We start from the raw sequence: 22292 nt of genomic DNA, 5'->3' as shown, positions 1-22292 counted from the left end.
TCAAAAGCATAAATAATAACGGTTGGTTCTGAGATTTGAAGTTAAGCAATAACTATACATTGTACAATGTCAGTGATTACTATATTTCACTGGAGGCTTTATATCGATATGAGTACATATTATCAAATTTATCATTATACTTCAACTCTCAGGTTTCAGTTCAATAAAGTCCAGAATCCAAGTAAATTGTCATCTAACATAAAGAGGTGGCACATGATGTATATTGTATGTTGTGTGTAGAAAAAGGTCAATACTTTTAGCCCTCATTACCATTTACCAATGTCATAGTTTATAAAAAGATTTTTTTTATCTTTGTATCGTAATTACCTCACACTATTATTCTCAAAATAACATTATTATATGAATACAAAATCTTACTATTACCCACTCTTTTAAAGAATTAACATAATTCAACTAATATTCTAGTTAATAATTAATATAAGAAAAAATTAAAAAATAAAAAAAAATTCAAAATTCAATTAAAAGAAATATTTAAAATTCAATAAGGTCAACAAAAATGTATTTTTAGTGAATTTCATATTAAATTTTATTAATAATATGTTATACTTCTGTTATTTACTAAGATTCTGAACAAATTAAAATACTTCATCTATTACATTATTACCTTCACACTTTATTGGACTCACATGTATTTAATTCAATAATTAGTAATTAAATTAGCAGAAATATCTATTTATTCTATTATATAAAAATCGGATTTCTGCACTTAATGATGAAGCTAACGTGGCATGCTCCGGAGAGTATTTTTCGATTTAATTATTTTAATTCATTCAATACAATTTATTGCAATGACTTAATTATTTCAACTAATTGATTTGATTAAATATTTAAGTATCAATATAATACTATTCTAATTTATTATAGTATATAATACTTCATTAATTTTATTACGTTAATTGTAATTTCTTATATTAGTTAATTAGTTTATTCATTTATAAAGTCTAAAATAAAATAAATAATTTGTTGTTTATTCTAATTGAATTTATTAAATTTAATTATATTATATATAAATTAAAGATAATTTATAAATTACCTTATTTCTTTAGCCTTTTATATTCCGTGCATCGTTAAGTTTTAAGTTTTATATTTTCGTAAGCAAAAGTAATATAAGGTAAAACTTTCTTCATTTTAAATAAAATTATTCTATGTATTATTAACTAATATCATTAGATTTTATTTATTAACAATATAAAATAATTTTATATAACAAATTATTAATTGAACTCATTCTAAAACGTAAGCAAAATAAATTAATTTTCTAGACGGCCTAATATAGATCCATGATTTATACAACAATCAATCAAAGAATAGAACTTGTGAATTGTGATAAAAAGGGAACAAAAAAGTAGGGCCTACACTATGTTGGCTTGCTTGCCTCCATTGCATTTTAACAAAACATGGGCCTACGGAGACTAATCCCGATTTCAAGTTGAGCAGATAGAAAATCTATCCGAATCTCATACAATTAATTTCAAACCGCACCCAAAGTCCTATTTTAGTCTTTTTGGGTCTTCTCTCTCCCAGCAAGCAAGCATATACGTCAGCAATGGAGAACGGCATATATGCTTTTAAAATTTTATTTTTAAATTTTAGAGTGTGATACTACATGTCGTGAAAGCAAAATTATAAGTACTGTGTTTTGTGTTTTAATACTTTTGATCATGTGGAATTACAAGTGAAATTATAGAAATAGTAATAACAATTCCGGCAAATAACTAGCATTCTAGAAATTAAAATTTGAAGTGATAAAAAATATTATTATATACACGTAGATAAATTGTATCACCAGTTTTTTATTTTTTTTATTGTAAATTCTAAGTTGAATTACTCAACAATTAATTAATCAATATATAATTTCAAACTATATTTTTGTTATTATATAATACTTTTTATTATTTTATATTTGCAATAAATATTTTTTGTATAGTTCATTGCTAAAATAAAAAATTTTACCAATTAATTAGGTTCACAGTAGGTTATAGTTGTTTTTTTAAATCTAAAGACACTTTTGGTTATTTTTTATTCGATAATTTTTCTGTCATGTATTATACAACTCATTGAAGCAATGATTATTGTACATAGGTACCAATATTTTACAAAATATTATGTATGGTACCAGGCTCTTGATAAATTCAGATGTTCATGAGGCTGTGATGCTTCAAAAAAGGTATTGTACCAATATTGTGAATTATTTATGGTTGTGCATATCGACTGTATTTTTATGGCGTTGTGATTGATAAGTAACGTGTACTATAGATAGATCTCGCAGTACCTGTCTATACTTTCTGGTAAACCGGCGTATGTTACTGAAGATGAAGTTTTATACTCCAGTGAGAGGAAGATAATAAAGGAGTTACGTGCAGTTGCGAATGTGAGTGCCTTATAAAAAACTACTTTTTTATGCTTGGTTCATTGTTTGTTTTTTTTTTTTTACTTTCAAACTGTTCCTATGTAGGTTGGATTCTATGTTGTTCTGGCCACTGTTCTTGATGTTAAACCTGTTCTAAGTTGGTGGTATAAATCTTGTGTTTGCAGCATGAAGGCAGAAGCTAGTGCGGATATATACTTCTACGATGGCTGTAATAAGGACGTGAATAATGTGGTTAATAGGTACGACTCTAATTGGACTTATTTGTGCAATCTTTTCATAAAAAAAAATATAGTTATGTAATTGATTATGTCTCTTTTTAATTTATTTAGTGATGCGTGAGCATCTTTTCTATCTTTTTCTAGTGAATTTGCATTTAATTTGTTGAGTTTAATTAATAATTAATTATCTTTTAGCCAATATAGATGCTACTTTAAGTCGTGTAAAATTCTGTTTATTTCAGGTAGCATTCAGATGGATTTGATGGAGTTTTTACAGAAGAAGAAAAGAAGGCGAATGATTCTGTCAACCCTGACCTCGCTGCACTCAAACCTGAATAACTCAAGCTACAAAAGTCCAATGAACGTGATTCCGGTGGTGTTGGAAAGCTAACTTCTAGAGTTTTCCAACGATATATAATAGTTTATACTTCTCTTCTATCAACTCTGCAAGGGCTGCGCCTAACTTGAGAAAATTCAAGTTAGGCACAAGGCTTTGTTATTTCATTCAAGTAAGGCGCAAGCAAGGAGGCATGCACCAAGTAAGGTGCAAGGCCTTACTCCTTGGCGCCAATTTAGGCGCAAGGCCTTGGTTCTCGCCTCAAGTAAGGCGCAAGGAAACTTCATGTAAGGCGCAGCCCTACATCACAACCCCCCACCAAATCCAAGATTCCCCCTATCTTCCCTATCTTTCCTATCTTTTCCAATCCTTTAAAGCCTAACACCACCCATGACTTGCGCCTCTTCCCCATATATTCCCCTGTCCAACCTCTCCTTCCCAATATATTCTCCCCCACCTTCCCAACACTTCAACACTTGATCTTTAACCCTCTGCCCAAGAACACACTGTGACCTTCTTTCCCCCCAAGAGCCACTCGTGACTCTCCCCTCTTCCCACGCAACCCGTGAACCCAACCCCAACCCAAACCTTCTATATAAGCCACCCTCTTCCCCTCTTTGAGCACAGCATCACCAACACTCCTCTTTTCTTTCTAACCCCTTCATCACCCACAACCCATATCCCATACATTCCCTCATTCCCTCCTTCCACCACTAACCCGTGGCCAACTCCACCCCCTTCCCCAGCCCACTACTTTAACCCCGTAGAACCCTTCCACATCACACACTCTATCATTAACCACCCCCTTCCCTCGTCCCCTTTTCTTTTTCTGTTTTAATTAAAAAGAACAATATTTTTTTTGCATAGTCTTTTATTTTCTGCTATTTGCATTTCTGTTTTTCTTTCTTCTACCCCCTTGTATTTCTTTAGTTTGTTCGAGGACGAGCAAAATTTTAAGTTTGGTGTTGTCACTCTGCTTTTTATTTTTCTTTCTGTTTTTCCTATTGTAATGGCACCCAAGACTAACACACCTTCAAGGAAAAGAAAGGGAAAAGAGCTAGCCACTAGTTCTCATGACACATATAGATTCAAGTCCAAACTTCATGAAGAAAATTTTTTTGAGAACACTATAAAGAGGCTTGTGGTTCCAGAGGTAAGATTTTCACTGAAGCTGGATGACTATCCAAAAATCCAGTCGCAAATTGACAGCAGAGGGTGGAATTTTATGTGCAACCCGCACACAGAGGTTGGGCAATTAATGGTCCAGGAGTTTTATGAAAATCTCTGGATCACATACAAGGACATTGAGGGAGTAAATGAAAAGACTTATGAAAGTTATGTAAGAGGCAAGACCATTAGATTCTCCCCAAAACGCGTCAGAGAAGTCCTCCACCTGCTGTGTCCACCTCAGCTAGCCCCCAGTTACAGTTGGCGAATGGACCATAATCAAGCGCTGGGTCAGGTCATTGAAAAATTATGCATTCCGGGTTCTCAGTGGAGGTTAGGTGCTGAGGAAAGCCGAATCACTTGAAGAGTGTTGATTTAATCCCTTTAGCTAAAGGACGGTTGGATTTCATCTGAAGGTCCATCATGCCTACTAGCAATCGGTCCGAATGCACTGTGGACCCGGCTGTCATGATTTACAGCATCATACAGGGAGAGATGGTGGAGGTGGAGGATATTATTCCAGAGCAGATATACAAGATTGTCTCCAGCCCCTATAAGAGAGCTAGTATCGGATTCCCACATCTGATTTACCGCCTGTGTGAAGCAGCAGGGGTAAAGATGGAGAATGATGTCCCCATCTCTGTTGACAAACCAATCACAAAGAAGAGAATGGAGAGCCACAGAGAACAGCACAGAGTCTGCCTGGAAGAGCAGGTTGAGGAGGAAGCCCAACAGGATTAGCCACCGCCGCAGGGACAGCATGACCCTCCTCAGGAATATTGACAGCAGCTCACCACCTCCCTCGAGCAGATGAGGGCCGCAAACGACAGCCGCTGGCAGCAGCACACCGCGTATGTGGAGGAGATGAGAGCGGTACAGGATAGCCGTTGGGCACACCTCTGCACCACCCTTGATGAGATGCGGGCTGCTCAGAAATTTCAGCGACAGGAGATTCATCAGCTGCGACAAGACTACAGCCGCCTGAGAGGATCTCACGGAACACATTCTGGGGAGAGAGATCCCCACGAGGGAGATTAAGGTGGTCTAGCTCTTTTCACTTTCTATAATAGTTTGCCATTACTTTAATATATTCTTGTTTTCTATTATTTTGCTTTATTTACTGCATGATCCTTTATTATTTAAGTTTATAGGTTTTAGTTTAAGTCTGCTATTTTTAAAAATTTGTGTTATTTGCTTTAATTCGAGAAAGTGTCTCATGTATTGCTCACTGAGTTTGAAATAAAAAAGAATGAAGAAAAAGAAGATGTAATGCGTTCGAAATTGAGTTTATTCTTAATAATAGTCTCATTTATCCAAATGTGGTGGTATATTCTGTGATTCTGAATGCATGACATGAACATTGCATATTTAAATTTGAATAAAAGAATGTTGATGTACAAGGAACATGAATTTAGAAAACTATTATGAATTCTCTGCAATAAGTGAAAGTTTAATCATTGAAGTAAAAAAAACAGTAAAAGAAAAAAATAAAAGCAAGGTCCAAGGCTTTGGGCATCAATGACTAGGGAGGTCAGACATGATTAAAAGCTCAAAGAGTTGTTTCCCTAGTCATATGCTTGTGGTGTGATTGTGTCAAGTAATCCTTGAGACAGAACACTAAGAGTCAAGATCAATCACATTTAACAGAGTATGCCAAAGGCTCTGAACACCACTATTTGGGAGTAACTGAAAAAAAAATCAGAACATAAGGAGAGCTCCCCAGTTAAGTGCTTGTGGTGTTTCTGTGTCAAGTAAAGCTTGAGACAAAACATTTATCAGTCACGACTAGGATCAAGGTGCAAAGTACCAAAGAAAAGAGAATCAAAGGAAATTTGTTGTGTTCAAGGATTAAATTGAAATACAAAATATTGGAGAATTCATAACATTATCCGGATTGTAATTCCGAATGACAGTGACATCCTTCTGATTCAAAGGAGAATGAGATGCCAGAACTATTCAAGATTGCAGTTATAAACCCCACAATAAAAAGAGAGCTTAATCGAACTCTCATTCTCATGCAAATTCACATTCTGAGCCTATACTAGTTTGGTTGCTTGAGGACAAGCAAAAATTCAAGTTTGGTGTTGTGATGCGTGAGCATCTTTCCTATCTTTTCCTAGTAAATTTGTATTTAATTTGTTGAGTTTAATCAAGAATTAATTATCTTTTAGCCAATATGGATGCTACTTTGAGTCGTGTGAGGTAGCATTCGGATGGATTTGATAGAGTTTCTGCAGAAGAAGAGAAGAAGGCGAATGATGTTGTCAACCCTGACCTCGCTGCACTCAAACCTGAATAACTCGATCTACAAAGGTCCAATGGACATGATTTCAGTGGCATTGGAATGCTAACTTTCAGAGCTTTCCAACGATATATAATAGTTCATACTTCTCTTCCATCAACTCTGCAAGGGCTGCGCCTAACTTGAGAAAATTCAAGTTAGGCGCAAGGCTTTGTTATTTCATTCAAGTAAGGCGCAAGCAAGGAGGCATGCACCAAGTAAGGCGCAAGGCCTTACTCCTTGGCCTAAGTAAGGCGCAATGCCTTGTTAAATTCTCAAGTAAGGCGCAGTTCTCCAGCAATACACACCAACACACACTGGCCAGTCCAAGTAAGGCGTACTCCCTCATCAAGTTAGGCGTGGATATGCTTCTAAGTTTAATGAATCAACTTGTCCCACGCCACGCCGTTGCACATGCCACGTGAGATCTTTATTTATTTTGATTTAAACTCTAATTTTTATTTTAAAAATAGGAAAATATATTATTTAGTTTTAAAAATTATAATTTAAATTAATTAGGATTAGATATAAAAGAGAACAAAAACTTCTCTTCTGGGGATTTTTTACCTTAACCCAATTTACATTTTACCAGAATCCTAGTTTTCACTCTTTTTCATGAGAAACTAAACCTCTACTGTTAAGGTTAGGAGCTATATCTATTGTATGGATTGATACTATTATTTTTCTATTTTAATTCATGTTTGATTTATATTTCAAGAATTGTTTTCGTTCTTTATCTTATGAATTTGGGTGAAACGGAAGTATGACCCTCTTTCTAATTGAGTTCTTGTATAACTTAGAAAAGCTCTTTACTTGAACAACAGCTTGAAAATAATTTCTCCTAAATTCTAATTATCTGGACTTAACGGGATACGTGACATATAATCCTCTTATATTTGGATAATTAGGATTTTTGTGGCATAATAACTAGAATTAAACTTCACCCCCTAATTAGAATTAATTGACCAAAGAATTGGTAGTTGATGAATTTTAGAGGAGACTAGAAATGTCTAAGAAATTAGGGTCTAGTCACATATAGTTTTCCATAAATTAAATCTTGCATGATTAAAATAAATTAATAAAAAAAGTCAATCCGGAAAATAGATAACTTTGAAGCCTTAACTGCCTTCTCCATATTGTTTTTCCCAACTTATTTATTGTCTGTCTTCTGGTATTCTGAAGTTCCTATTTAATACTTTTTGAACTCTCAAACACCATTTTCTGTTTATCTAACTAAGTAAATCACTTAACCATTGTTGTTTAGTCCATCAATCCTCGTGGGATCGATCCTCATTCACTTGAGGTACTACTTGGTACCACCCGGTGTACTTGCCGGTTAGTTTGTGGGTTATAATTTTCGCACCATTTAGCAATATCTAGCTTAATACCAACAATTAGTAGACAATAAGAGAATAATTTATTAAAAACAAAAACTACTTTGATTGATAGAAATATTATCTATCCACAAAAAAAAAATGGCAAAATGACGTAGAATGCATAGAAAAAATTCATATACCTACAATAATTTTATACCAAAGTCTTATCTGCTAGACTAAAATCTAGAAAAATGATAAGCCTAAAAAAATTTTGTTTGGGCATTTAAATTGTGTTGAATATAATTTTTATGATTTTATTGTAATTAAAGGGTGACAGGCCAAGTGTTAATTGATATTTTTGAATAAAAAAAGTAGGTATAAGTTGAATTTGTTGGTTTTTTATGGTACTGCTACAACAATTTTTGTTGTGTTCGATAAGGAGGCCACAACTCTGTTGGACGAACTTGTACTAAAATGGTAAAAGAGTTGAATGTATGTGGTTTCTGCTGTTGAAACCATTTGAATTGTTATGATGATTCAATATCGGATGTGAATATAGAAGATAATTTTATACCATCCTCAGAAATTTTAGACGGTATGTAGAAATATTATCTGTATGTTTATTTGTATCTTTGTGTACATCATGGACTAAATTGCATTGGTATGACAACTGAGTATCTAAAGAGAGTTCATTCGGCAGATGTGTGGGATATAGAAAATCCTATTTATTAATGTTAACACTGTAAAGCATGGATGTGGTCTGAAGAAAGGCTTGCTAAATTCAAATAGTCGCCCCAACTAAAGTTTTTATTATGTTGTATGGAAGGAAAGATCGAGCTTCCTCTACTTTTTATGCCTCCTGATGAACTCATTTAGTTTCATACTAGAGGAGATCAAAGAAGTATTCATTTCCTAAAAAATATAAGGACATTTAATTCAATGTTTTATTTTACATCAATGGCCGAAAAAATTGACCGTGGGGTGAACAATGGGACTGCTCCTCCAATTTTTAAGCCTGGGGTCAAAACTACCATAGCATTGGTAGCTTACTTCCTCCGGATAGTCTGCGATCAACATTTGCCCAACTATATATCTATGACATAGAAAATGAGATTGATAATCGGATAGACACACTTCGATAATTTTCATGCAACCAGTCAAATATTTTAGTTATTTTTTATCTGTGAGAGAAAATAACATAAAATTTATTGTGTTTTTTTGTGCAGTTCTAATAAAGCTATAAATGAGCAGGATAAGAAAATTGTCGCAATATTAAGAAACATGCTAGACAAGTATAATAATTTGGCAAAGAGTTTTCGCTATGCGAGAGACAGGTACCAACAGAAAAATTGCACAAACATAAAACTTAAGTTGATTAGTAAAAGGACTACAGATGGTAGGACATACAACTTGCCATCTGCATCTGAAGTGGCTGCATTGATTGTTGGCGATGTCGAACAACTAAGCAAAGATAAAGATATTATTATAAAGAGTCAAACTAGAAAGCTCCAACAGGTTGATATTTTTCACCCATCTTATTTAGCCTTGGAATATCCATTGTTGTTTCCGTATGGGGATGATGGATTTCATTTGGGTATTGCAACATCAGATTCTATCTCTGCTAGGCCTACAAAAAAACAAAACAATTACTTTGCGAAAATTATTTGCCTTTCAACTACGTACGGGTGAATCTCCGTTAATTTTGAGATCAAAGAGATTATTCCAATAGTTTCTGGTAGATGCCTACACAATGGCGAAATCAGAGAGGTTAAAATCTTTTAGGTGTAAACAACCACAGTTGAGGGTTGATAAATACAAATGTCTGCATGAAAGTCTTATAAACGAGGATGTAGATGCTGCAAGGCTTAGCAAAAGAACCATTCTTCCCAGTACTTTTACTGGTGGACCTAGGTATATGATGAATAATTGTAAAGATGCATTTGTAATTTACATATATGCAAGATATCCTAACTATTTTATCACTATGACCTGTAACCCTGAATGGGATGAGATAAAAAGAAAAGTGACTCCCATTGGATTAAAGACAGAAGATCTCCCTGATATATTGTGTCGAGTTTTCAAGATCAAACTTGATGGCTTGATTGATGACCTAAAAGAGAGAAAAAATTTTGGCAAAATTTCTGGATGTAAGTTTGTGTTTATGCAACACCTTATTAAAATTTTATGTTGTAATGTTTTGCTCATTTGTCTTTTTCAATTTTTAGAAGTTTGTACTATAGAGTTTCAAAAGAGAGTACTTTCGCATGCGCATATCCTTTTATTCATGAGTAACAAGCTCAAGCCACAAATACTAGATGACATAAACAAACATATAACAACTGAGATTCCTCATAAAAATGAAATGTCAAATCTACATGGAACTGTTCAAAATTACATGGTACATGGTCCATGTAGTCCGTACAATAAGAACTCACCTTGCATGAAGAATGAATCATGTTCAAAGTTTTATCCTAAAGAGTTTAGATAGCGAACACTCATTGATGAAGCCGGATTTCCCAAATTTAGGCATACTGGTAACGGTCGAACAGTGAAGAAAAAAGAATGTGTACTAGACAATAAGTTCATTGTTCCTTATAATCCAGAATTGTTGCTCAAGTTCGGGTACCACATAAACGTGGAATACACATGGCAAACAAGTTCTATTAAGTATTTGTTTAAGTATGTACACAAGGGCAATGACCGTGTAACAACTACCCTATATAACACTGGTGATCCGTCAAGGAAATTAGGAATTACTACGATTGTAGGTACATTTCGACATGTGAGGCAGTCTGGTTTATTTGGATATGAAATCCAAGAGAAAGAATCATTTGTAATTAGACTTCCATTCCATTTGGAGGATGAGCAACTTATGGTTTATAGTGAAACTTCTAATGTGAATGATATCGTCGAAAGAGCAATATCTCAAAGTTTATGTTTTTGGGACGGATGGCGGCGAACATGTCATATCTCTATGCTCGAAGTCTGACTTATGCTGAGTTTCTAACCAAGTTTGTTTGGAAAGACGATGCTTTAAAGTGATTTCCTTGAAAGCAAGGCTTCACAATTGGAAGGTTGACTCATGTACTTGCAGGTAATGACGAGTTTATATTCAATTTTGATCTTATTTATTTGATGATTTAAATTTAAAATCTTAGCAGCATGTACCCCACGTCCATTTTATTCGATTTATCTACACTAGAAAACAAATGCTCAAGTAACATTTAGCAGTTATAATCTGTAGATTATACAATTTTAGAATTGTTCTATATTTTTTAGAAAAATTAATCTTATGTGGATGTGTAGCTACATAATAATTGAAATCGCATAGCCTAATCCATTTAGCAATTTAAAAGTGGAATTTTAACCAAGTTTTTTGCAGCAAATACCGAAGAATATTACCAACGACTTCTCTTAAATACTCAAAGAGGATGTATAAATTTTTGAGATATAAGAATAGTAGGAGGAACAATTTATGCTACGTATAGAGATGCATACTTTGTCTTTGAACTCTTGCAAGATGACAGAGAATTCATTGATGTAATTAAGAAAGCAAACTCGTGGGCCTCAGGATCAATGTTGTTTATAGAAAAGTCTTTGAAAAAATAGGATTCTAATATAAATATTTTATTTTTATGTTAAATTATGTATCAATGTATAATTATTTTACTTAAAAAAAGTGTAAAATAATTATTATTCACTATTTTTAAGTTAAAATTTGATTTTGATAATAATTTTATAAATTTTTTAATAGAATAATTATTTTATATTTTTTTAAATATCTAAACATATATATTTTTTTATTTTTATAAATTTTTCCGTGTTGAGCACGAGTTTATATACTAGTTTTGTATTAAAAAAGAATTAGTCAAAAGTCTAAAAATAATCTAATCTTTTTCTATTTAGTATTCATTAATTATTGTAACAATCAATGAATACTAAATAAAAAATTATATATATTTTTTGTCTTAACGTTAAATTAATTAGTATTATAATTAATTAATTACTGTCACAATGAGTAATTTTTAGAATTTCTTATGCATAAATATGTACTCTTCTGTATTCTTAATATTTATTCTACATTAATATAGTATCAGATAAAATTTTTTAAACTAATACACTTCAAACATAATATGTTGTTGTTTAATAAAAAATAGGTTATTTGTAAGGAAAATATTATTTAAATTAAACTAAATCAACTTATCGCTTTTTCATATTGTTTATATATAAAATATTTGTTAGTAAAACAAAAATGATTAATGATATTTTATAAAAAGATAATAATTAAAAATTATTATATAATTTAATATATTTTATTAAATTATTTTATATAATATGTTTACTTATCATTATCGGTAAGATATAATTTTATTCTATCTCTTATCATATTTTTTATATAATTTTTTATTGTATATTTATATAAATTTATAAAAAAAATATTAAAATAAAAATAATATTATTATTTTTATATGATGACGTTTTTAGTGAATTAGAAAGATAGAAATATAAACTAAATAAAGACATAAAAAGAAGAAATTGAGTACGAAGTAACGTGTATAGTTGCCGCTAAATCTAAATAGAAGCGTGGTTGTAAGAAAAATAATTTTCATTTATATTTAATAATTTATCAATGTTTCAATACCAGAAAACTTTACCTCAATACGAACCATGACAGTTAACAGTTAAGAGAAACAATTTTCATATATGTTTATCAACTTTTACGAAAATTTATCTATTGTTTTTGTACGAAATTATTAGTTAAAATTTGTTAAATAATTTAATAAATTTAATTACATTATTATTTAATAATAATTTATTATTAATTTTATATAAAAATAAATGTACATAGATTTTTTAAGGTGAGAGTCGTAAATTTTTTATCTTTTATTATTAAAATTTTGATATTAGATTTATAATAATATTTTTAATAACATGTAAAATATAGTGTGTTTTTATATGAAAATCACAAATATAATTTTTCGATCTATGAACTTACATAAATTTCACCATTTAATTTGTGAATTTTAATTTTTTAAAATTTTTAAAACAGAAAACTAATTCCCTGATCTATTAGAATTACATAAAATTGATTTTTTTTACTAATGACCTTACACAAATTTAACCTACTAATTTATAAATTTTAATTTTTAAAATTTTTTAAAACACAAAATTCGTCCTCTAATTTATGGTTATTTTCATATTAAATTAAAACACATCACTTTTTCATAATAAAAAATAATACAACAATAATTTTCATATAAAAAAAATCAGCCCACTATTATAACATTTTCTTTTTATTTTGTTTTTGGAAGGGTTATGTTCTTATGTATTCCCTCCACATCTAATCCGAACCAAATTCCCTCCTTCACTTGTTTATATATTTTTTCTCCTTTCTTATTTTTTTTTATTTTATCTTTCCCTCGTTTTCTCTCTCCCGCTTTTTTTTTTCTTCCATTTTCTGAGTTGCCAAACACCGTTCTTAAAACCCTTGTCTCTCTCTGATCCGCGGATCAAGCACGCTCCATGAAGCGCCAGGTGCCCCTCCCTTCCACCAAACCGCCTTTTGCTCCCCCCGCAGACTACCATCGCTTCGCCACCGACCACCGCACAACTTCTCAGAACGACGCCGACGCCATTGCCGTTAAAACTCCTGTTGGTCTTCACTTATTTCGTTTTCTCTCTTGTTTTGCGCGCTGCAATATTATTATTGTTTTCTCAATTTTTGGTGGTTGGTGATTTTTCTAGAATTATTTATAATTGTGAATTGGTTTTCAGCTTAGTAATTAGTCGAAAGATTCTGTAGGGATCTGCTCAATTGAGGCTTTAATTAGTTGCATAGTCGTTAATTTGTTGGAATTAGACTGTGGATTAACTCTGAAGGAAACATTGGAGCTGAATTATGACTTATGAGTTGGTTAGTTTCACTGGTCAGTAGCCAGTTATGTGTGATTTTGTGGTCATAGGTTAATAAGTTTACGTGAATTAAGAAAAAACTTTCAACCTGGAAATATGACTACGTGTTCATTGGTGAATTCCATGAGATCTGATGTCAAGAAGGTGGAAGATTTTTGACTTCATATAAGGCAATGGGCACTTATACATGCAATCGAGCACTGCCCTTTTTACCTTCAATTATTTCTATTGACATCTTTCCAATATTTTGATCTGTAATATTAAGGATAGTATAAGTAGATGTCTTTACAATCCTTGATAGTAATTAAGTACATATTGATTGTCCATATTGGAGATGATTATGGTACATGAATCACTTAGGAGTTAGGACAATGCACTTATTTACACTCTTAACTTATCTGTTATATCCCCTTTTGTATTTATTTCAAGATTGCAACTGAAATGGATTTTGTTCCTCAAATTCAGCAATTAAAGCGGAAGAGTGTTACAACTGATCTTGAAGGTGATTCTGGTAATGTGACTCCAGCATCCACTGAAGCAGTTAATAGTCCTTTCCGGACACCTATCTTGAGGAAGACGGGAAAGGCAAGCAAATCCTCTCGACTTACAAAATGCAACAGATCAGGATCTCAAATCCCTGGATCAAATATCAGTGAGTGTTAACTCTCAGACTTTGTATATCAGGTTTCCATATTTATGGTTTGATAAATGATGAAATCGAATCTATGTATAGCAATATTTCAGTTACCAAGTTAGAACATATTTAATAATTTTCTATCATCCTGGCAGGTTCACCATCAGCAAATAATCTCGCACCTTCTGGTCCATGTCGTTATGACAGCTCTTTAGGTAGCATAATATTGCCATGTCTTTGCTATTTAAATGACAACCATTGGAGTTTCTGTAAATATTTTTTTTATATGCCTTGCTTGAAAAATTGAAAATAGTACTTTATATTATCCTTTATAACTATTGTTTCTTTTGTTCAAATCAGGTCTGTTGACAAAGAAGTTCATCAATTTGATCAAACAAGCAGAGGATGGTATTCTTGATTTGAATAAAGCTGCTGAGACATTAGAGGTTGAATATTTTTTCTGTCACGTCTAAAGATTCGTGGCGTAAAGGTTGATTACTTGAAGGTGCTTTTTCTATTGGCAGGTACAAAAGAGGAGGATATATGATATAACGAATGTTCTTGAAGGGATTGGCCTTATAGAAAAGAAACTAAAGAACAGAATTCAATGGAAGTATGAGTGCTTTTTATACCACTGTTTTTCTTGTCATATATTGTTATCCTAAGTGTTGGAATTTTTTTACCAACTCTTTTGATATTGGTCAGGGGACTGGATGTTTCAAGACCAGGGCAGGCTGTTGATAGTTTTGCTAGTTTACAGGTAAGGAATTAGTCAAGTTTTCTGCTCAAATGCTCACACAAATTATTGCCTTTGAAAGTCAAGGACTTTACAGGCTTTTCCTTTTACTCTGCATTATTGTCTTATGGTTATATGGCATCTTGGCAGTAATTCTCCTTGATTCATATCATGTATAATATGGCCTTGAATCACTTTTATAGTGTTTTGAGTTTATATCATAAATGTAAGGCAGGCAGGCAAACAAAACTGATGTTTTCATTATATTTTGTTTTGTTTTGTTTTCAAATAGCCAACATATCTTCTGAATTAAATTTCAATAGTAATGTAATTTGGTTTGCCATGGTTGTCTGGAAATGCATGCAGGATTATGTATTGCATGTCATATGGAATACTTTGAAATAACTCCTTTTTTATTTGTTATTTTTTTCCTTTTAAATCTGTAGGCTGAAGTAGAAAATCTTACAAATGAGGAGCACCGGTTAGACGAGCAAATAAGGTTTCAGTGTCCTCTGCTGATTCTACTAAACCCTAAACAGTTGTTATACTTGTCTGCTATCTTTTTAACTAATCCTTAATCTTCTAACTATTGCAGAGAGATGCAAGAAAGATTAAGAGGTCTTAGTGAAGATGAAAACAATCAAAGGTAGTATCTATTTTTCAGATTTAACCACAATTTTTATGTGATTCTTTGTAACCTATTTCCTTCGTCATAGGTATCTTTTTGTCACCGAGGAAGATATAAAGAGTTTGCCCTCGTCTCAGGTTGATTTTCTTTATCCTGTGAACAAAAGTTTATATGGTGATTCTAAATTTTCCCTTGCATCTCACAATATAATTTTATTTTTTGTATGAATACCTTGTGTTTTGTCAGAATGAAACCTTGATAGCAATTAAAGCTCCATATTGCACCACTTTGGAGGTCCCTGATCCTGATGAGGTAATTTTAGGGGCTATGAAGACTAGCATAAAAACTATTTTCCCGGCATCTTTCCGTAGCCAAATTTTCTATGTTCTATCAGGTTGTTGATTATCCTCAGAGGAAATACAGGATTATCCTGAGAAGCACAACGGGCCCAATAGACGTTTATCTTCTTAGGTATGCTTCTTTTTTTTTGTATATGCCAAGTCATTCTGTTGGGGTAATGGCAATTGCAAAATGCAATACGATGACATTCCTGATCTGTTCTCTTCTCACTGCCATGCTAGTCAATTTGAAGAGAAATTTGAGATTAATGGTGTTAATGTGGCCCCAAATATTCCATCAAGACCAGATTTCAATAAGCACCAATCAACAGTGGTCTCAAATGATAGAGGCAAGGACCTTGAAATGGGGATACAAGATGTATATAGGCCTTCAGATTTATCTAATTCACATGATTTTGCGGGTGGGATCACGAAGATTGTTCCTTCAGATTTTGAGGTATGTAAAGAGTTTGAGATACTTGTATCATGGATTTGCATTTTACAAATAGCAATCCTAGGAGGAAAGAATGCACTTTTGCAAATCATGAGGAATAGGGTATCTTACGGCAAAGAAATTTCCAGCAGTTGGCCTCAACAATAGATATTTTACAAACTCAATTTATGCATGTGATGCATGAAGTTTTTGGCATTGTCTCTACTGAAGAAAACGAAATAAAAACTCTTGTAGCTCAATAATAAAAGGATTTTGCTTTCCCTTTATGCAGAGTGACGCTGATTACTGGCTTTTATCGGATGCCGATGTTAGCATAACAGACATGTGGAGGACAGAACGTATCCTCTTGTTGGGTATCTTTGCATCCATGATATTGTATATACAACGAGTAATCGTTTCTTTGACATGAATGAGTGAAGTTCTTGCCCATAAAATAAACCAACAAATAGAGAAAACAAAACATAAGTCGTACTTACCACTACTAAATGCATTGGCTTTCTCTTTCTATTTTTATTGGACAAATAAACTTACTCATCAATAATGCACACAACCCATGGGATAGGAGGGTCCTAGGAGTTTTCTTTTCTTTAATAAAATTCTGTGTTTTGCGTAATCCTTGATAGATTTACAGCCGGCGAAGTTGAATGGCATAATCTGGATACTCCAAAAGAAGATTATTGTATGACTCATGTGAGCCCACCACCTCCCCAAACCCCTCCCTCAAACATAAGTGAAGCACCTTCGGCATCTAACCCTCCTGTAGCTTGAAGATGTAAAGGGTATGTTATGAATCAATAAATGGTGTTCATCCTATTGAGAACCCTATGATATCCACAGACCTCATGTTGGATTGAAGGTTCCACGAAGATGCGTTCTCAAAGAAGCTTGTCTTGCAGACGCTATCAACTGCCTCATTGTAACTATCTGTATTAATAACCTCAGTAATCTTGGTAGTTCCATAAAGTGAAAAATAATGGCACCTTTGCTTAAGCCATACTTGTATGTTACTGTAATTGTTGTCTCTAGAATACTTAACTCCATGTATATGCTCTCGCTATGCTGTTATTATCTGTACATTTCCACAGGTTGCAATGCACCAAATAAAGCACCTTCTTGATGAAATGGTAAGTTCCGTCTACGATTCTATTTCATTCCTTTTGACCTAGTAAACAGTAATAGCTAGTGAGCTATTAACCTTCTAGTGGAGGTCTGAGAATGAACGATGAAAGGGTTTCACCAATATTTTACATGCTTATTGTACTTAGGAACAAGAGTAAGACATAATAACAGTTACAGTTCCGAACTTCAAAACGTTGAAGTTAAATGTCATTTTCATTGTCGTAAACTGAAGGAAAGCGATGGAAGATATAAAAGAGAAAACACAATTGAGGGAAAGAGAAACTTGACTGGCTACGACTTCAGTTCAAAGTTCAAACTATATATTTTGATAATGTGAAGGCGCATCTTTTGTAATATATACTTAGCTATTTCTTATGTCAGTCAGTCAGTGTATACATTCTCAAGGATTTTGTTTCCTTCATTAAATTTCTTCACCAGCCAAACCATATATTATTGTAGAGTAATAATATATCGCCTAATATATCCTCCTTAAGTCTTATTTTGACTTATAAGATGTTAAATTGGACGTTTCTAGCAGTGCAGAAATTTAGACACAGCTAGTGAAGCCGAATAGGTGAGACAAGAAGCAGACAATTAATGGGGACCCCCCCCAGGCCCAACGCACGGTCCATGCACTGGTGTCGGGAAAATTTATCATCTCTGATTCATCAATGCCCCAATCTGCATGTTATGGAGTTATTGAATATATCAATATATAACTGGCAAATGATGCTAGTACAAAGGAATAGGATAGATTCGATACAACAGCAATAAATGTAAGCTTTATATGCAGAGAATGTCGGTGGCCTAATTTGGCATTGAGGCTTTCACTCACGTACCATAAAGTTACTAGAATAGTGTAGTTATTTCTGGATCTCGTGGAGGATTTTTATAACCGGTGGGAGATCAATACAAATATGGAGCTACAAATATGTGTAGCCCCCGAACATGTATAGCTTTTAGAGTTTTCAGCATTGTATCATAGAATTTGACATCTACCCAAAAAGAGAAAAAGAATCCATTTTTCATGATCCTGAGCATGGTTGTTTGCTGATAATTTTGTTTATATTAAACCGTGTGGGTTAAGCGATAATCAAACTTTAGTTTCGGAAATCAGTTGGGATGTGATTCCTTAATTTTGAATTAGCTGGCTCACTTTCAATGAAACGGCACATATTTAAGTAGTTTATTCATACTACACTAATCGAAATATCTTTGTTATGCACGCAAAATAGTAAATAGTAAATACAATTAAAAAATGAAGCCTACTAGCCTAGTGTGAACAATAGTGATAAAATTGAATATATGGATGAAGTATATCTATGACCGTAAATACAACTTAAAATTCAAAGAAGTGATATATATTTTGTTTTGCCAATTGGAAGCCAATTATATATACGAGCTAATAAATTGAACGGAATATCTATTTGAAATTAAAAAATTCTTTTGGGTCGTGGTCATAAAGACGGTGCTAATTAACTAGCTAGGGAAGAACTTAATAAATCAAACACACGAAAGGTTTTAAATTTTAAACAATAAAAAAATAATGAGAACATTGATAGTAAACGGAAGGAAAATGAAAACAGGCAAGCACAAACCCAATTTAGTCCCTCTAAGTCAAACACATTGCAATGCAACCTTTTGATATAAATTAGAGAAGCCTTTTTCTCACCCAGAAAGATTTCCCAAAGAAACTCCTCATAAACACTCACACTCTTGAGCTCATCACAAATTCAATTTGAAAAAGACTCCTAACAACAATACCCACCTTCTATACCTTCCTTACATACATATATATCTTCACATACATACCCTCTTCTCTATCATATAATCTTCTCATTCCTCTCTCTCTCACACACAATGTCTTCCAACAAGAAAGGAATCATGAGAACAATACTACTCTCATCAAATGGTGGTTGCGGCTGCGGTAAACAGAAACCCTCTGAGGTTCACCAACCCGCCCCAAAACCTAAGATCTCCGTGTATCAGACCACAAACCCTAGCACTTCCTCCACCACTTCCGGCGACCCCGCTGACGACGAGGACTTCACCTCCACCACCATCTCCGACACCGAAACTCATCATCAGGACTACAGCAATAATAACAAGGGCCTTATTGCGAAGAATAATAATGTAAGTAGTTCATTCACGAAACCTAACCCTAAAATCGTTGATAGCATAGCGGTTGAGAAGGAATCCACCGATCCTTATAGGGATTTCAGGTATTCAATGCTTCAAATGATCCTTCAGAAAGAGATCTTCTCCGAATCGGGTCTTCAAGAGCTTCTACAATGCTTTCTGGAGCTGAATTCGCCATGTCAGCACCAAATCATTGTTCAAGCATTCATGGAGATCTGTGAAGAGACCTTCCCTAAGAAGTTCTGTGATGGTGAACCCTCTTCCAGAAAGTAGTTAGCTAGCTTCATTATTGGGTGAATGACGATGATTGATAGGTAAGCCATGGCCATGTGACTGCATTGAATTCCAGCACGTGGGAAGATGCTCTGTTTGTGTTGTGCATGGAAAAGTCATCGTCACAACTTGCAATGCAAATCATTCGTTTTCAATTAATTCCCCATTCATTCAACTTTTTATTATGTACCTTTTGGGGTTGAAATTTAATTTATTCACATTATTTTCGGGATATAGCCTTTCAATTTGGCTGTAAATTTTGAGTAAGAGAACTAGGCCTTTCTTAATTGTTGCTAATTTTATTATTATATTAATGCCGCTAGTAAATCAGTCATTCGTAAAGAATATATATTATATATCCAGAATGAATTAAATATATAGTAGCTAATTTGATTATTTTTTGGTGTATTATGTGTCCTAGTTGTAGCTTAGCTTGCGTGGAGTTAAATAATAACTAAATATATCTTGATTGTTTCTATCTATTTAATTTTTTTGAAATATGCAAATTCAAGTATCTTTATATGAATATAATTGAATGGAATGAAATTTTATTGAGTATGATCTCTCTTTAATTATTCATTATAAGGGTTATCAATAAATAGATCATGTCACTTATTTATTGAGCAATTATGTATGTTAGTTTGAAGGAGGTTAGTTAAGATAAATAATATCATCAGCTAGATTTCCTTTTCCCATTGTATGGCGAAATTTCTATATATTTGTAGAGAGATTAGTTTTTTTTTAGTCTTTTACATAACACACACATACACACTCACACAACCATTATTACTATGGGTTCTATAACTTCCTAAGCCTATTATCACTATTCTAACCCTTGTGCAGCTTCTTGTGAGACAACAGATTCTGTCCCTGATTCCAAGCCTCAACTTCGAGATTAGTTTAATTATGTTGTAAACTATAAGGAAATTTGGGATTGTGGAGCCTGGATAGTAGATATGTATTGTTGACTCTTGGGCTTCTGTTTTTTTGTGTGTGTTTTTACCTGGTCTTTTGAGTTTGGGTTGCAGCTACAATTTATTTATTTATTTATTTTTAGTATGCTCAAAGAAGTAAATAAATAATATATTTCACCCTTTCGAATGTATGAATAGGGGGGCAGGTGGGCAGCATTTATTTTATTGTTATTTTTTTCCTAGATATTATTTTTGGCATCTGTGGAATAAATCAGAGTAGTATTTCTTTCTTTTAATTTTGGCTATATGGGCCTAATATGGCTTATACAAGGAATGCTCATATTTTCGTACCCGTAAAAATTCGTTATAAAAAAAAAAACAATGCTAAAGGCTGAATAGTAAATAAACTTATGAACGTACCATCTCATTCTCATACATATGTTGTTTCGGAAGACAAGAATATCTGGAATTGAGTACTTTGGATTGCTTATAGAAGTAGAAAAGGCTAAAGAGAGTTCCAAGAAGGTGCATGCATGTGTTGGTCCCCCCAATATATATATATTAATATATATCCATGTTGGTTTAAGTATGTAACATTCCTGACTCAAGAGGCTGTTAACATGTGCAAATCAATGCAAAAAGCGGTCGTGTGATAATATTCAATTTGGTCTTGTGACTTTGTCCTTTTCGAGTTTTTGGAACTGACCTTTTTAATTAGCATCTGCTAATCATTCGTAATTTTGGACTTCTACTTTCAATCTCGGGTGAAATTTAATTAGGTGTAATCAATAAAGCTATCTAAAGTTAAATAAATAAATCAATAAAAGACTATCCCGATAATTTTACAAAAGAAAAATATACGTGCACAATAAAAATATTAAATAATATAAATAATTAAATATTATGTTAATTATTTTTAATTAGATAGTTATTTTTTTTATTCGATTTACTCATACATAGTTAATAATGATTAAATGTTTAATTTATTAAGTGTACAGATAATTATCCTAATATTAAAGTTTACGAAGTAATTTAAGAGTGAAGTGTTTTTTTTTATTTCATTTGATCAATTTTAGAATTTATTGCTCATTTCTAAAAGTCATTGTTTATCCAACAAAACTCTTTTACAAAAACACACGGCCGAATGGGGCTTGGTTCATAAATAGGACCTAATATTTTTTTTTTGGTAAATAGGACCTAATATTTCGATTTGAGCTGAATAATTCTCAATATGATCCAACCCACTCTTTTGGGTCTTCAAAATGCGAGCCCAGTATAGAAATACGCATATTCGAATGACTCAATCCCCTGTCCGAAACAAAAAAAGAATTGAGTCACGCCCTCCCTATTGAATTTGGGATAACAAATGAGAACTGTTCATCAGGTTCAAAAACAAAACAAAATGAGAACTTTTCAATCGGACCCGAACCATC

At 32.9% G+C, this 22292-nt stretch overlaps 2 protein-coding genes across 2 annotated transcripts; both read left to right on the top strand.

Annotated features, from left to right (window-relative positions):
* Positions 1-13124: 13124 nt before the first annotated feature.
* Positions 13125-17536, top strand: LOC130944018 (transcription factor E2FB-like). The gene is made up of 14 exons (XM_057872135.1): positions 13125-13363; positions 14090-14276; positions 14414-14473; positions 14619-14704; positions 14783-14871; positions 14964-15018; positions 15441-15493; positions 15590-15640; positions 15711-15759; positions 15869-15934; positions 16017-16093; positions 16204-16417; positions 16686-16752; positions 17046-17536. The coding sequence occupies exons 1-14, from the start codon at positions 13235-13237 to the stop codon at positions 17180-17182; spliced, it is 1320 nt and encodes a 439-aa protein (XP_057728118.1). The 5' UTR covers positions 13125-13234; the 3' UTR covers positions 17183-17536.
* A 1718-nt stretch (positions 17537-19254) lies between these two features.
* On the top strand, positions 19255-20836 carry LOC130946889 (transcription repressor OFP8-like). Its single transcript, XM_057875782.1, has 2 exons — positions 19255-19986; positions 20789-20836. Exon 1 carries the CDS (start codon positions 19394-19396, stop codon positions 19943-19945), a length of 552 nt encoding a protein of 183 aa, XP_057731765.1. The 5' UTR covers positions 19255-19393; the 3' UTR covers positions 19946-19986; positions 20789-20836.
* Positions 20837-22292: the final 1456 nt, after the last annotated feature.

Source organism: Arachis stenosperma, chromosome 8 (assembly GCF_014773155.1).
Source record: "Arachis stenosperma cultivar V10309 chromosome 8, arast.V10309.gnm1.PFL2, whole genome shotgun sequence".
Taxonomy (NCBI): domain Eukaryota; kingdom Viridiplantae; phylum Streptophyta; class Magnoliopsida; order Fabales; family Fabaceae; genus Arachis; species Arachis stenosperma.
Note: the sequence above shows the minus strand (reverse complement) of the source record. Positions and strands in the feature narration are given on the sequence as shown.